Source organism: Musa acuminata, chromosome BXJ2-8, assembly GCF_036884655.1.
Source record: "Musa acuminata AAA Group cultivar baxijiao chromosome BXJ2-8, Cavendish_Baxijiao_AAA, whole genome shotgun sequence".
Lineage (NCBI taxonomy): Eukaryota > Viridiplantae > Streptophyta > Magnoliopsida > Zingiberales > Musaceae > Musa > Musa acuminata.
The window spans coordinates 9173408-9189560 of NC_088345.1; the positions used below are offsets into that span (position 1 = coordinate 9173408).

General features: G+C 45.2%; 3 protein-coding genes and 1 long non-coding RNA gene across 5 annotated transcripts; 3 read left to right on the forward strand and 1 right to left on the reverse strand.

Annotated features, from left to right (window-relative positions):
• Nucleotides 1-44: 44 nt before the first annotated feature.
• Nucleotides 45-1050, reverse strand: LOC103993188 (uncharacterized). The gene is made up of 2 exons (XM_009413156.3): nucleotides 451-1050; nucleotides 45-335 (listed from the first exon to the last, which is right to left on the reverse strand). The coding sequence occupies exons 1-2, from the start codon at nucleotides 897-899 to the stop codon at nucleotides 245-247; spliced, it is 540 nt and encodes a 179-aa protein (XP_009411431.2). The 5' UTR covers nucleotides 900-1050; the 3' UTR covers nucleotides 45-244.
• LOC135619097 (uncharacterized) lies at nucleotides 842-1284 on the forward strand. The gene is made up of 2 exons (XR_010489311.1): nucleotides 842-969; nucleotides 1036-1284. It is a non-coding gene; the product is annotated as an uncharacterized LOC135619097 (long non-coding RNA).
• Nucleotides 1285-2657: 1373 nt separating this feature from the next.
• On the forward strand, nucleotides 2658-6438 carry LOC135619098 (probable serine/threonine-protein kinase At1g01540). The gene is made up of 8 exons (XM_065120739.1): nucleotides 2658-3335; nucleotides 3676-3780; nucleotides 3897-4019; nucleotides 4968-5138; nucleotides 5223-5352; nucleotides 5473-5682; nucleotides 5777-5897; nucleotides 6024-6438. The coding sequence occupies exons 1-7, from the start codon at nucleotides 2710-2712 to the stop codon at nucleotides 5882-5884; spliced, it is 1473 nt and encodes a 490-aa protein (XP_064976811.1). The 5' UTR covers nucleotides 2658-2709; the 3' UTR covers nucleotides 5885-5897; nucleotides 6024-6438.
• A 2484-nt stretch (nucleotides 6439-8922) lies between these two features.
• LOC135619099 (beta-carotene 3-hydroxylase 2, chloroplastic-like) lies at nucleotides 8923-10761 on the forward strand. Of its 2 annotated transcripts, none has more exons than XM_065120741.1 (6): nucleotides 8923-9555; nucleotides 9630-9710; nucleotides 9821-10027; nucleotides 10108-10233; nucleotides 10365-10421; nucleotides 10500-10761. In XM_065120741.1, exons 1-6 carry the CDS (start codon nucleotides 9124-9126, stop codon nucleotides 10584-10586), a joined length of 990 nt encoding a protein of 329 aa, XP_064976813.1. In that variant the 5' UTR covers nucleotides 8923-9123; the 3' UTR covers nucleotides 10587-10761. The 2 variants fall into 2 exon arrangements, with proteins under 2 accessions (XP_064976813.1, XP_064976814.1); XM_065120742.1 differs by having other exon boundaries at nucleotides 9651-9710.
• The last annotated feature ends 5392 nt before the right edge of the window (nucleotides 10762-16153 follow it).

Sequence of the window (16153 nt, forward strand, 5' to 3'; positions counted from 1 at the left end):
CTTCCATCATTAATACATGAAAACATACGAAATTACCCACAAGATGAGAAAACAAAATTGATAATTAAATAAATGAATGAGCAGCAGACGGATGAGTTGATGGCCCAACTAAGAGGCAGGTTGGGCTGTGGAACTATTTATGTACATTCGTTATTTCACGTTAATCGAGTATAGCGTCTTAATATCTAATCCATAAATTTATAAGGCGAAGCATTGACATTATTCCATCAGCACCGACTCGTGTTCAGTTCATTCTTTCCAGCGCCTTCCTGCTCGACTTCCCCCTCCTATTCCATAAAGCCGACCAACATCCGAATGGGATTACTTCTCCATCTCTGCAACAATCAGAACAAACACTTCATTGAGTTACTCAAAAGATTGATATCTTTCACTTCCTATTAACTTCGTTTAAGGATCCAAAATTACTAGATTTCACAATGATTAGATTACCTCTCGTTGCTTTCGTTTGTGGATTTGCACCGACGTCCGCGGCTCGTCCGTGGCGTGGTAAGGCTTCGCGTCAAGGAAGCCGGCACGTAAAACCTCAAAAGCACACCATCGCTATGGCTGCGAAAACTACGCTTGTTGCTCCTGTTCATGTCCTGCTTCCTCTTCTTCGCCAATGATGCCTGATCCGATTTGCCTTCCTCCAAGGACGGGCTACTCTCTGCAGTGGTTGAATCAGCAGCGACCGGTCCTTTCTCGATGAGATCGGTGAGGGAGAGCTCGTACTCGCACTCCGGGAGATCATGCAAGAGACGGAGGAGCTCTTCCCGGCTCTTGGCTATCTCTGCCGTTCTCTTAGATGGAGGAACCACTGCAAAGCCTTCCATTCTGGTGCCTGGAAACCAGAGGGTCTTGGAGGCTGGGGGTGCAGCCACTGAACTGACCTTTAACATGGCTTACAGGAGAGTTGGCAGAACAAAGCGAGGAGGAGATCTGCGATCAACTGCTCTTTCTTTCCTTGAGGTGCGTCTATGGTGCCTGCCCTTTTATTCATGAAGCAGAGGTTGAACAGGTTACATGGTCCTCCAGGTGGAGTCCAATTGGTGGCTGACGCAAATGGATACTAGAACATTTGCCTACTGGTTAATGGAGCGTGATTCGAGAAGCCTTTGATCGGTCGTCGTCGTCCTTGACGTGTTTTGATGACCCAGACTCTATTACTTCCCAATAGTGACGAATAAAAGAATGGCACCGGTGGTTCCAATTCCAAGCCAAAGCATAATCTTCACAACCATCGAGTTGATTGAAGGAGAAATAAAGAGACGAATCATTCATGTCTTCAGCTTTCTCTTCTTTGAATGTGGAGAAACAGGGGAGGTTAGAGTGTGCAGTGCTGCCTTCCAGATCGTTGCTATGGCGTGCATCGCACTCTTGGCAGCTCCGTGAATTCCATCGGTGACGAACCTACTTTTGAAGTCACATGGTGGTCTTGTGGAAGACGTCTTTGAAACGGGATGCAGAACGCCAAGGATTTCAAATGGTGCAGTGACCCGAAACACGCGTGACAACTGTTTGCAGGACTGACCGAGTCCATCCATCTTTGGTGTGGACTTTCCAATGACTATTTTATATATCTAAAATACTTATTAGATCCAAATCCCAAACTCTCAAAATATAAACATGAAATTATACTTTATACCTATAATTTCATATTTATATTTTATATCTAATATATATATATATATATATATATATATATATATATATGATATTATAACATACAAATCCCAAAGTCACAAAATAAGCAATCTAAAAAGAGAGAACTTCCACGACAAAGTAACAGAGAAGTCAGCAGCAGCAGAGGCAGCGACACTATCCAGTGAGCTTGACCAGATTCTTCCTTCTCAATACTCTTTAACTACAAAGCTGGACAGGAGTATCTTTCCTTCGATACTTCCCTTCCTCCTGCAGCATCAAACCAACTGTTGGGAGAGCACTTTATTCTAATCAGTCAAGAACTGCAAGATCACTGGTAACCTAGTAAGAAAGGAGAATCCTCGATCCTCTCATTCCAGATTTCGCAGATCTGCAGCAATTTTCCCCTTCAATGAGCAGATGCCTGAGTATAGTTTATAACATGAATACACTCGTACATACACATTTTTCGAATTGTTTATATTTGGAAGCATTAATGTCAGCACCAGAATTTTGTACATCTTCTATTGTTGATCACACTCAATGTGCAATCGAAAGCGTTACATAATCTAAGTTTTAGGGCAATTCGTTTAATATCGTATGTTATACTTGAAAACAGTATCTCTCGTTAGAAACACATCGATTCCAAAAACGTTTTCTGGTAGCCGTTACATAAAACACCGATATAGTCGTAAACCTTTTTTGACACATGTCATTCGCTCTCTTACTGCGCTTCCGCCGTCACGTGTGCCACATCCTCTTCTCGGTGGCAATGGCCGGCCGAGCTGTTTCTCTCTCTCTCCGCTCTCACAAGACTCGATTATCCCCTTCATCAACCCACTTATTAATAGTCTTCTGTACTGTAATAACATCAATCACCTCTCTCTCCCTCTCTCTCTCTCTCTATTCGCACTCATTTCCTGCTCGTCCTCTTCTGTTCCTCAATTCGTTCTGATTCTTTTACCGAGAGACGGACATTCTATACATATATATATATATATATATATATATATATATATATATATTAGATTGTAGCGACTTGTTCGAGGAAGAGAGAGAGAGAGAAAGATGTCGTTTTGGCGTGGGCGATTCTTCAACAGCGAGTTGTCGAAGAAGACGTCCTTCTTCGGACTCAGGTTGTGGGTGGTGATTGGAATCTGCGTCGGCGCCGCTTTCGTCCTCGTCCTTTTCCTCCTATCCCTCTGCCTCGCCTGCCGCCGCCGCCGCCGCCGCACCCTTTCCTCCTCCCCGAGCAAGAAGCCGCAGAAGTCCCTCAAGATCCATCTCCAGGACCCCTCCCCACCGGTTTCCAAGGACATCCCCGAGATCCGCCATCAACAATCGGCCACCGCTGACACCGCCGCCGCCGATGATGTGCGGATCCACATCGGCAGTGCCGACCACCACAAGCACAACAGCCACCCGCGTTACCCGTTGGCACCGCCGTCCTCGTCCACGATGGGGACCGCCAGCGGGGAGACCAGTGGCACGCCCTCGTCCAATGTGGGCGGCGGGGGCCCGCCGGAGGTGTCGCATCTGGGGTGGGGGCACTGGTACACGCTGCGGGAGCTGGAGGAGGCCACGGGTGGGCTGGCTGAGGAGAACGTGATCGGGGAGGGTGGGTACGGTATCGTGTACCGCGGAGTTTTGGCGGACAACACCACGGTCGCCGTGAAGAACTTGCTCAACAATAGGTGCGTGCTCGATTCCCAAATGATAGATCGGTCAATTGCTCGAGTCATAGATTGCATCATGATGAAATTTGCACTTCTTTTACTTTCATGCTGTGATTCCATCCTAAAATTGTTTGTGTTTTAGATGTTTAATCTACTTTCTTGGTCGGCACTCAGTAGAAGATCGGAGTGTGCTTCCAATTCACTTGCGGATTTGATTCTTCTTGAAAAAATGTTGCTTAGATTGTAGCTTCACCTGTGAGCCGAGAGCATTTGATCATGATCTGTATTGTAAGTATATTAAAATAATTACAAGAAAACTCTACTCATGTTTTCTCCTTCTTTAATCTTTTTTAATCAGGGGCCAAGCAGAGAGGGAATTTAAAGTCGAAGTTGAGGCAATTGGGCGTGCCCGGCACAAGAATCTAGTTAGATTGCTTGGTTACTGCGCTGAGGGGGCATATAGGTACTCCAGTCAGTGTATTGATTGACTGTGAAGTTTCTTGCTGCGATTCAGCTAAATGCATAGGGTAGGATGCGTAAGGAATGATATGCTAATCTACATACTTTTGTTTTGGCTAGGATGCTTGTTTATGAGTATGTAGACAATGGTAATCTGGAACAGTGGCTTCATGGAAATGTTGGAGAAGTCAGTCCTCTGACTTGGAATATCAGGATGAACATAATTCTTGGAACTGCAAAAGGGTATGTTTTCCCATCCTCTCTCTCTCTCTCTCTCTCTCTCTCTCTCTCTCTCTCTCTCATATGGAGTAGGTGGTTAGCAACTTCTTGTCTTGTTTCATTGGATTCTTTACAGGAAGTATACAATTTGTATCATGGAAAATGTATTGATCTTGCTACTCTGTGAAAGGAGCTTTTATTGAAGTGTTTAAGAAATAATATCTTGTTGATGTAAGCATAAGAATCACCCAAGTGAAGAATCAATCTCACAATCTGATCATGACATTGTCAGATCTGAAGGCATTTATGGAATTCAGCCCTAGAAATAGTTTTTGGAATATTTTACACTCCTGTTTGTAGCTTACCACTCAAATGAGCATCAAACTGGCAATCTGATCATGACATTGTCAGATCTGAAGGCATTTATGGAATCCAGATCTAGAAATAGTTTTTGTAATTTTCTGACTGAAGGCACTTCCGGAATTCAGATCTGATAATTCAATTTTAGTTTAACTGCACTTAAAACATTTATAGAGTAACATGGCAACCATCTAGGCCTATTCAATTAGTGGTGAAGATCCTTGATTTTTAGACATCTGACTTGTTGGACATGTTCAAGTTCTTGCAAGCTATTTTATCTGATTTCTTATTCTTAGTCCAAATCTATTAGAATTGTGTTGTTATAATCCATTTATTCAGGTGTCCTGCCCTTTTCCGGGTCCTATTTCCAGCAAAACAAGGATAGAAGGAACCAGTTGATACCAAGCATAACCCCTTCCCTGACAAAAATTATTGATGGCCATAAACAAGTTCGGTAGAAAAAATGGCTGCGGTTTTTTTTTTTCGCATTATAAAATGCACTGATTTCTTACAAATGCTAATTTTCTTCGATGCTATTAGGAACATAACATGTCTACTTTTATCGATGAGATGGTACAACTAAAGATCTAAATTTGGTAATGATTGTCACAGCTTGGCCTATCTTCATGAGGGGCTTGAACCAAAGGTTGTTCACCGTGATGTCAAAGCTAGTAACATTCTACTTGATCAACACTGGAATCCTAAAGTCTCAGATTTTGGGCTTGCGAAACTCCTATGCTCTGAAAGGAGTTATGTGACGACCCGTGTTATGGGGACTTTTGGGTGAGTTTGAGCATTTTTCTATACTGAAGCCTGTTGTCTTGCATAGAAGATCGTTGTGACTCTTAAGTTAGTTGTTAATTGCAGCTATGTGGCACCAGAATATGCTAGCACTGGCATGCTGAATGAGAGGAGTGATATCTATAGCTTTGGAGTCCTTATCATGGAAATTATATCAGGAAGGGCACCCGTCGATTACACAAGACGTCCTGGAGAGGTTTCCTTTCTCCCACAGAACATGATTTCTCAATGAAATTTTCTTATGTTGATAGAAAAAGAAGTTCAACATCTTTGAAATAACTATGCTATATATAATGAATAATGTCATCTTTTTCAGGTGAATTTGGTTGACTGGTTAAAGACCATGGTTGGGGATAGAAAGTCCGAGGAAGTGGTGGATCCAAGGATGCCCAAGAAGCCATCTCCAAAAGCATTCAAAAGGGCTCTTCTGGTGGCCATCCGATGTGTCGACCCTGACGCGCATAAACGGCCTAAAATGGGGCATGTGATCCATATGCTCGAAATGGATGACTTGCTAGTCCGTGAAGTACGTCAATCTTATCCATACTCAAAGGCTAATGCATACGGTCATTATGTGTATACTTGTTGCACCAGCTGACCCTTTCTCATCACCTGCTCAGGAATGCAAACTAGACCGGGATTCATCTGCCAGTCAATCATCAGGCAGATACAACCCAATGGAAGAAGGAAGCTTGAGCAGGCGTGACCACAGGACCAGGCGGTATTGACTTGTACAAGAAGGTCTGTGCTATTCCCAAATCCAACACTTTCACTATCGCGTCTCTCATCTTCGGAAGAGCAACATGGGAGAGCAGTCGATCTTTTAACGAACCGTACCATGATGACTATCTATAAATTTACATGCAGAGTTTCAAAAGGGAGCATCAGCATTCACCATCCCTGCTAACTGCTACAAGTTGGTGGTGCACATCAGTCGAATTCCAAGATCTACGTTTTCTTCACCATTGGTTTCCGCTGTTTCTGACCTATATATCTGACTCATTCATGTTTTAGTACACCTTGATGCATAAATGTGTACATGTATGCTCACATGAGATTGAGTTGTCCCGGTCCACTATTTATCGTTCGCCTTTTAAGATAGTTGGTTCCGACTATCTTAATTCATCGTCGAGATCATATTGTTGATTAGCAACTGTGATTGGTAAATTGACCTGCCTAGACTTCCACCGGGTTTCTCAGTGTCTCAATGCTGTCCTTCAATCTGGAAACAGAGATTTTTAATCTATGCACCTATATAAATATTTCTTCTTTTATGCTTCCATTCTGTGACCACAGTATAATGTTCTATCTATGCAGCTGATTACCGTGAGAATCTTTCTCATTAGTCATTACACTTTCTGGGCATTTGGGAGTTTTGTGAATGTGAATCTGCGTAATCTCCAGTGTTTGATCTGTCGTTTCAAATTTGTTTGTCCGTCAAAGCTTTTTGAAACATAGACGAGTGAAATCACTATTATGTGCTTATTGACGCTCGAGTATTCAAACTAAACAAGATGGTCGATGTTAATAATTATGCGATAAATACAATAAAGAATCTCCAAGTCATAAATCAAACCCATTTTAATCTATGATTTTGAGAGCATTTTAAGATTAAAGTTTATAAAAGCTCTTAGTTTTGAGAAATTATATTCATTATTTCCTAAAAGATGATTTTATGCATTGCCTCCGCCTCATCCATTATCACCATTGACCCTAGTTAACTTTGTGTGGGGGCCTTTGATCGTCTCCATGCATGACCCCCTCTCATCCGCCTCTTATTGCGTCTACTCCTGTTGTACCATTATCCTCGCTAACGGTCCTCTTTGCCAAATTAACAATGGGGATGATGGAGGTGACGAGCAGAGGGTGAGGGGCCCGTGCGCCCTCGTCATCGCCTTCAATTGTCCGCCAAGGTGACGACAGGGATGGCAAGGTTAGGATGACAAATGGTGGGTGTGGGAATAGTGAGGTGGAGGCAACTACGGACCTACATACATGCAGAGGCAACCAAAGATGAAGATAGAAGCGATGATCGATAGGGCATAGCTAAGGGTAAAATCATCTATTATGAAAGAACGATAGAGTTGGATTTTTTGAAAACTAAAAGCTTTTTTCAAAAATGCCCAAATTATATTATAGTTTTTTTAATCATTATAAAATAAACAGTATAAAAAAAACATTAGGCTAATTAATCATAAAAAACTACTTTACGATGTGAATGTTACCAGATAAAATACATACAAATATACAACCTCGGAACTTATCTCAATCAACCATTAGTCCAACCTTGATTTGAGTTGGGCAAAACCCAACTCGAAGTTGGGTTTGTGTTAAAAGCTTAACTCAACTCACCTAAGTTGTAGTGCTAATTTAATTTCGTGGCACCATACAAAACTATATATATATATATATATATATATATAGAAGCTTATACAATGATACAAGTTAATAACTATTTGGTCCATGGTCCATGCATGTACCATGGCTACAGAGATGCCACTCCTCATAGCTTTCGTGTGTGGGGAAACTGTGGTACAGCCTCACACGTTGAGCTGCCCCTAACCTAACGATCCAGACTCATCCGTCTTCACCCAGAGATCGACGTGGTACAGTTCCGTCCACCTTGTGGTGTAAATGGCTTCCACTATCACTTCTTATCGCTCCGGCCAAGACAACAAAAAGCTTCTCCTGAACAGAATCAGAGCCATCCAATAGGGCCTTCTACGACCAACACAATACTCGCAACCTCATTGGCTACGTGCCAAAGCGACCCGTTTGAAGGCAATAGCGAATCGATCGAGCAACTGTGGCGCTGTCAATTCGAACCCGACCGTTCCTGCGACGAGGAGAGAAGACTTCGAGCTGAGGAGGGGATCGAGTGGAGGGGTGCAGGAGAAGAGGAGGGGAGGCGTTAACTTGTGGCGTTCCCTCAGCAAGTAAAGCCCACAATTGACCGAAGCATGAGAACGGGATTCAAAGCACGAAGGCGGAAGTCCGTTTCTCCTGCTGTCACGAACACCTCTCTGCTGCATTCTCCTCGGTCGCCCTCGGCGTCTTCCTCGTCCTCGTTGGATCCACATCAACTGACTGTGGCTCACTAGACTCTCACCACTCACCCCTTCCCTGTCTATTTCTGTGGTCAATTCATAGGTTACGTGGAAAGGACGCTGGCATACGATCCTACTATTGGCTGGTCGGTGATCGGTGAGCCTAACCCAACCTTTTACCAATATAATACGACCGGACTATTTGATTAGACTAACTGTAGTTAGTGGCTGTAGCCTTTGGGTTAGGCTCACCGATCACTGACCAGCCACTAACTACAGTTAGTCTCGTTGGCACTAAAGATACGTGTTAGGCACTCATTGCATGGAATGGCACCACATTTATTTATGTACGCCTAATCATCATCACGGTCATCAGTTAGGAACGAGTCACGGTCGCATTCCCCCAAACAGAAAACAGGCGCCATAAGGTGAGGAGACCCGACTTGCAGAGGTGCGTCTCCGTCCATCCCACCGCACGCCAGTGAGCATGACTGTGGATCACGTAAACGATCTCCCGCAGACTACTCTTTGAAAGAATGACGAGATGATAAGAAAGAGATACGTGTTAGGCATTCATTGCTTGCAGTGGGCAGTAGCTCCACGTTTTATCATCATCACCATCAACTGTGGAAAACGACGGCCACGGTGGCATTCCCGCAAATAGGGAACAGGCGCTGTGGCATTTTGGTGAGGAGGTTCAATTTAAACGCTGGAGAGCGCAGAGGTGCGTCTCCGTCCGCTCCACCGGAAACTGCACACACGCGTTCGTTGACCCCCTCTCACGCGTCGCCGTGACAACTCGTTGGAGAGAGACCGCACGAGCTGCCTCCCTCTGCTTCTTTCCGTCGAGTGGCCTTTTAATCATCAGCAGGTATTAACAGAAGAGGAGGGCATCCTCCATTCGCTGGAGTTAGGAGCCCATGGCGGCAGCCGCGACGACGCTAACATCGTGCCGTTTCGCCCGGGACCTGTCCCTGCCTCCAAGAGCCGCGGGCGACTGCTCTCTCCACTTCCGCCCGCTCCCTGTTCGCCCCCCCTTCGGTAGGGCTTCAGCGCTGCAGCCGTGGCTGCGGCGACCGACTGCTGTTTGCTTTGTGCTGAAGGAGGTAAGTAAGGAGCAGAAGAAGAACACGGGGTATACTTGGATGGAAGATGCCAGCGAGGGCGAGGAGGAGGGGGAGATGGAGGGAACGGAGGAGATCCGGATCTCGTGGAATCGTCGCACGGAGGAGAAGGCGGCAAGGAAGCAGGAGGAGAGACGGACGTACCTGATAGCGGCGGTGATGTCCAGCCTCGGCATCACATCTATGACCGTCGCCGCCGTCTATTACCGTTTCTCGTGGCAAATGGAGGTCGGTGGCTGGCCCATATCTCTGTTATTTAATCCGGCAAAATGGTCCGTCTTATTTACATAAATCAATGATAGCCATATCAATCTGCGCCGCAGGGAGGAGAGATTCCGCTGACGGAGATGTTCGGGACGTTCGCTCTCTCTGTGGGCGCGGCGGTACGTCTTATTCTCTCTGTTCTTCTTCTCCTATTCTTGGTCGGAGTAATGCGGATGAATCATATAAACAACAGAGTCGTCGAGATTTGATTTCGTTGCATGGGTTGCAGGTGGGGATGGAGTTCTGGGCGCGGTGGGCGCACCGGGCGCTGTGGCACGCTTCGCTCTGGCACATGCACGAGTCACACCACCGTCCGCGCGACGGCCCCTTCGAGCTCAACGACGTCTTCGCCATCATCAACGCCGTCCCCGCTATCTCCCTCATGGCCTACGGCTTCTTCAACCGCGGCCTCCTCCCCGGCCTCTGTTTCGGCGCCGTAAGCTCCACCCCACTCCTCCCTCTCTCTGTCTCGTTTATCCTCGGTTGATACGAACTCCACGTGGCGGAATCCTACAGGGCTTGGGGATTACGCTCTTCGGCATGGCCTACATGTTCGTCCACGACGGGCTGGTCCATCGAAGGTTCCCCGTGGGACCCATCGCCAACGTCCCCTACTTCCGCCGGGTAGCCGCCGCCCATCAGGTACCACCGACCGCCGGCGCCGTCGAGAGCCTGGCCCCTAGACGGCTGAGCCTCTTATATTAATAGCAACCATGTGGACCAATCTCGTATATATCACATCTTGTGTGTGTGTGTGTGGTTACTTCGTACAGATCCACCACATGGACAAATTCGAGGGGGTGCCGTATGGGCTGTTCCTGGGACCCAAGGTGATGCCGACAAATACTGAGTTGGGACCGCGCTGCCGATTCTAGAGACGTAACCCCATTTCCTTTTGGTGATTGCAGGAGTTGGAGGAGGTCGGAGGCACGGAGGAGTTGGAGAAGGAGATCAGCAGGAGGATTAAGCTCTACAACAGGTCCGACAGCAGCTGAAGCTTTCGCCTTCTCCAACATGGATTCACTTCGTGCACTTTATAGTATAGCTTTAGTTGTCACTTCCGAGGAACAGTTGAATGGGGTGGTGAAGAATGTATGTGAGAAAATGTTCATAGCGGAGAAGAGGAGATTCTTTTACTGTGAAATCAGACGATCGAGTTTTATTTATTTATTCCGCTGTAAGATTAGATTGAAGGGATTTCGGTACATCGTTTAGCATCACATGTGCAGCTTGTGAGGCATAACAGAAATAAGATTAAGCTTATGAGAACGAGGAGAATATTTAGTGCGAGCATACGGTCGTCCACGAAAAATCCGCGCATCCACGTGAAGTTAACTACTCTAGATATGATCCAAAACCGTATCTGTGATACTGTCAGACCATTCATGTGTTGGTTGACATGGAGTCTTGTTTATTAGGTCACCAAAGATGGTGCCGGTTAAATATGAATAACTAACGACATGAGACTGCTACCTCCGATCTAAATGATTAAGAGTCTTTGATAATCAAACATGTGGCATGCATGTGATAATCAAGTCGACAGGAGAGATAAGTTCAATACAAATGATTACGAGTTGTCTCCTTTCTTTTAAATAGATATTTCGTAACCTTCCATGCTCATATGTCATTATACATCATAAAATATAATATAACAAATATTCTAATATATCATATTTTTCTTATCATATTACAAAACCTAACATGAGAATGATATGCTCATCTGAAAGCCACTCTCGATTAGTTTATTTGACCAATTAGTAAAAGTGTCAATGATATTTTTTCCTAACAAATTTAATGGTCAATTATTGTTCATGATGAGTGCTTCCGTCGAGTGGCATTTGTTGGGGTAGATGGGACACGCGGATGTGCACAAGCAACCCCAACCATCAAATGCAGGGTATTTTAACAACCTTCTTTCTAGTGCAGACGATGATGTCACAATCGCTTTGCCTCCTCACAACTCATTATCGTGATCGCTCCTACCGATGATTTGTCACGAATTTAGCTGGAATTGTCTAAGTCGTGAGGTACCATTACGGCAAAGACTTGAACTTAACTTGCATTGCCTAAGTCGTGTCTCGCCTTTACGATATACATCCGTAAAGATCAGCCCACTTGCAACCTCTCGCAGGTCCCGAAGGACCTGTAAAAGAGAATGTTGATTAGTTCGAAGAACGAGCGACGGACAAGTCCTAACGACTCGCAAAAAGGGGAAGCTTTATAAGTAATTCAGCGAGCACCTTGCATGCACAAGAGAAAAGAGAGAGAGAGAAGGAAAACAATGACTTTAGAAGGTTGAACGAATAGTTGTAAGTCCATAAACAACTGCTCATCGGGTGTCGGGTGTGACAACAAGTTCCCGTCAAGGTAACGTGCGAACTTGTGAAAGATTATTCAACGCCCAACACTATATTGAAGCCCCATCCCCTATGGTGTCACCCGGGTGATTCTAGGGTGTTGAGATGGCTGACGTTTAGCGTACAATAGCGGGTTGCAGAAAACAACCCATGGCACACGAAAATGGAGTTGTTTTGGGTTGTTTTGCTCGATTCGGTGAGCAGTCGCACTGTAGCACTGTAATTTGTTCGAACTTATATTTTTACAACCAAAAGGATATAAACAAAGCCAAAGTATGCTGCCAAACAGCTATACATATAAACAAAAGCAACGAACGGTTCGTTGAACGGAGTTGTTGCGGGTGAGTGACGATCGTTCGTGACATTCTCCCCCACTTAAACTGTTGACACCCTCATCGACGCTCATTGGTAGTTGTTGATGATTGCTTCTTCATGTTGTAGGGTGTCTTCGGGCTCTCAACTAGCTTCAGTTCAGGGAAGTTTTTGGCACTTCACTAAGTATTTGGTTTGCTCAGCTCCAATGGGTAGCTTTATCTTACGATATGCTAAAATGGTTTCAACTCTCTTCTCATATAAGGCCCTGGTGGGGGGTAGCCGAGTTGGAACATTTCAGGAAGCATCTTGCGGACCCGAGTGATAGGTTTTTATATTGTTGGCATGAAGAACATTGTGAATTTTGAACCACGTCGGCAATTGTAACTTGTAAGAGACGTTACCTACCCTACTGATAATTAGGAAGAGCCCTTCATACTTGTGCATCAATCCTTTGTATACTTTGTTCCTAAAGAATTGAAGTGATGCTGGTTGGAACTTTACCAAAATCAAATCGTCGACCTTGAATTCTTTCGGTCGCCTTCCCAAGTCCGCCCACTTCTTCATCATTTTGGTCGCCTTCTCTAAGTAAGCCCGTGCAATATCTGCATTTCGGTGCCACTCCTTTGCGAAGTGGTAAGCTGACGGACGACTCCCAATATACCCGATTGTCATGTTGTGAGGAGTTGACGGTTGTTGTCCTATAATGATCTCGAAGGGGCTCTTGTTGGATGCATAGCTCCACTGCAAGTTGTAGGAGAATTGAGCAATGTCCAACAGCTTCACCAAATCTCGTTGGTTGGCACTCATGTAGTGCCGAAGATATTGCTTTAGGAGCGAGTTTATCCTTTTGGTTTGGCCATCCGTGAGGTGGAGGCTTGTGGAGAAGTATAACTTCGACCCCAATAATTTGAATAGCTCGGTCCAGAATCATCCTAAGAACCGAGCGTCTCGATCATTGATGATATTATGTGGGACTCCCCAATACTTCACCACATCCTTCATCATCTGCTTGGCCGCCTCCTCTGCTAAATAGTGTAAGGGAGCAATAATGAAAGTTGCATACTTTGAAAATCGATTGACCACCACGAGTATCGATCCGAGTCTCCCTACTGCTGGCAAGCTTGATATAAAGTCTAAAGAAATGCTCTCCCACGACCTTTCTAGTACGGGCAATGACTCTAAAAGTCCCATCGACTTTTGTTGCTCTACCTTGTCTTGTTGGCAAGTGAGGCACATTCGAACATATTCCTCCATATCAGTCTTCATCTTCGACCAATAGAATGCCCTCTGTTGGGAAATCATAGGGGGGGCGACATCATATGCGCAGCGGAAGAACAAGAAAACAAAAATCCCCGATTCCCAAAAAAGATGTTCATCGTCGTGCGAAGATTGGTGCGCAAAATCCGCAAAAACACAAAACTGCGTATAGAGATTGTGTTACCTAGGGAGATCGTATATCCCTGTTTCCTTGCAGATCCTTAGGAGAGGGTGAAGGAGGTCAAGCGTCCTCCTCTCTGGCGGTGATCCACACAGCAGGGTTGCGACGACGCTCCTCAAAACTCCAGGCCTACTCTGAGGTGGAGAGGGAGAGGAGAATAGGAAGGGCAAGCAAAGACTCTAGCCTATGAGGCTGTGAATCCCTCCTATTTATAGAGATCCCGTGTCAAAACCCTAATGGGTCCTTTCCCTAGTGGGTATTGGATCTGCATCCAATAAGACAAGGGCTCCGTCGGATATCTCATATCCGAACCTCTACTCATCGCAATGCCTACCATATGTGTGTGACCCTCTAGGCCCAATATCGAGCTGGCCGTGAGTCATACCTGTCAGAACTCCTTCTAACTCAGTGAATTATTATCTCTGTAATAATTCACTCGACTCATCGACTACGGAAGTACTAGGCCACTACGCCGTAGTCCCCAGACGATACAGGGGAATCCAATCCATTGGACCTGTCTGTCCTCAGTTACCATGTACCTATAGTCCCTCATCCATCTAATATCCCAGAGACCGTATATCGAGCATGGTGCTGTCAGACCCATACGGTTTCTACTCGAGTCTCGCTCTAATCGGATTCTCCCGGAGAACTCTTTCTCTCTCAACCCGAATGACCCTGGCCAGGGATTTGTCTGAGCAAGAACACATGGGATATTCCTCTCATGATACCGAGAGTGGATGATCCTCTATCGACACTCAATAGCCCTCGTAAGGTCGACTACCACTCCCAATGACCAGCTGTACTAGATCTGGGAACAGCCAAACCTATAAGTCTGGTATCAAAGAGTGGAGCACTCATACAGGACATCCTTGGTGTCTCAAGTCTAAGAACCAGATACACCACTAGGACTACGGAATCGTTGTCTGACAATAAGGCATCATCAACCATCCAGCATTCCGTAAGCGGATCAATCAGTGAACTCATTCTCCAATGAGCACCTGTACTGTATCCCTAGTGTCCCTACACGAGCAGCTATGAGACCAGCTGCATCCATCATATGGACGGGTATACAGCACACCAGTCTATCCGGTTATCACGATGTCCCTCTCGAGTAACCTATGACCGGGATTATTTAGGATATGTGTTTAAAGGTGAATCGATCTCATTATCGTGATCTCATCACGATCCGATTCCCATTGCACAAATCCAAGGACATCACAATATATATGCATTTATGCAATAGTTATAAAGTGATATACGCCAAAATATAATAAGCAAAAAGATTCTGTATCAAGTCACACGTGCCATCACTCACGTGATTGGCTTGCTGGGCACTTATGACTAGCAATCTCCCACTTGACCTAAAGCCAATCACCTATGTGTCTGATCCCCATCAGACTCCTGTGACGCTCAAAGACAAAATGAGACAACGGCTTTGTCAGTGGATCTGCAATGTTATCTTCGGATGGAACTCTTTTCCACTGCTACATCTCCTCGGGTTACGATCTCTCTTATAAGCTGGAACCTCCTCAGAACACTTCTGATAAGACCCGGGTTCCCTTATTTGAGTAATCACCCCATAGTGGTCGCAATATAAGGAAGTCGACTTGTCGCTATCCGTATCGACTCCCAAACTCCCTCCTTTGCTGCATCTAATGCGGCAATGTACTCCGCCTCTGTGGTCGAGTCAGCAGTGGTATCTTGCTTGGAACTCTTCCAGCACACTGCTCCTCCATTCAAGGTGTACACATACCCTGAATTCGACTTGCTATCATCGACATCAGACTGAAAACTTGAGTCAGTGTAGCCTTCAACCTTAAGGCTATTACCTCCATATACTAGTAAAAGATCCTTAGTCCTTCTCAAGTACTTAAGGATACACTTTACTGCTTTCCAATGCTCCAAGCCTGGATCCGCCTGATACCTGCTCGTGACACTCAGAGCATGCGCTATATCAGGCCTAGTACATAGCATGACATACATGATAGACCCTATTGCTGAGGCATAAGGTATCATATTCATGTTTGCCCTTTGGAATTTTCCATGCCAAACCTTTTGACAATGGTTTCTATGTACCTGGACTGGGACAAGCCAAGCATCCTCTTGGATCTATCTCTATAGATTCTAATCCCCAAGATATAGGATGCTTCCCCTAAGTCCTTTATGGAGAAGTGTCTAGATAACCAAGTCTTTACAGTGGATAGCATTCCTACGTCATTCCCAATGATGAGGATGTCATCCATATATAACACCAAAAAGGTGATAGCGATCCCACTTACCTTTCTGTATACACAAGGCTCATCTTCGTTCTTAACGAAGTCATAAGATCTGATTGCCTCATCAAATCTTATGTTCCAACTTCGGGAAGCTTGCTTTAGTCCATAAATGGATCTAAGCAACCTACACACCTTATCTGGGCAGTTCTTGGACACGAATCCCTCAGGTTGCATCA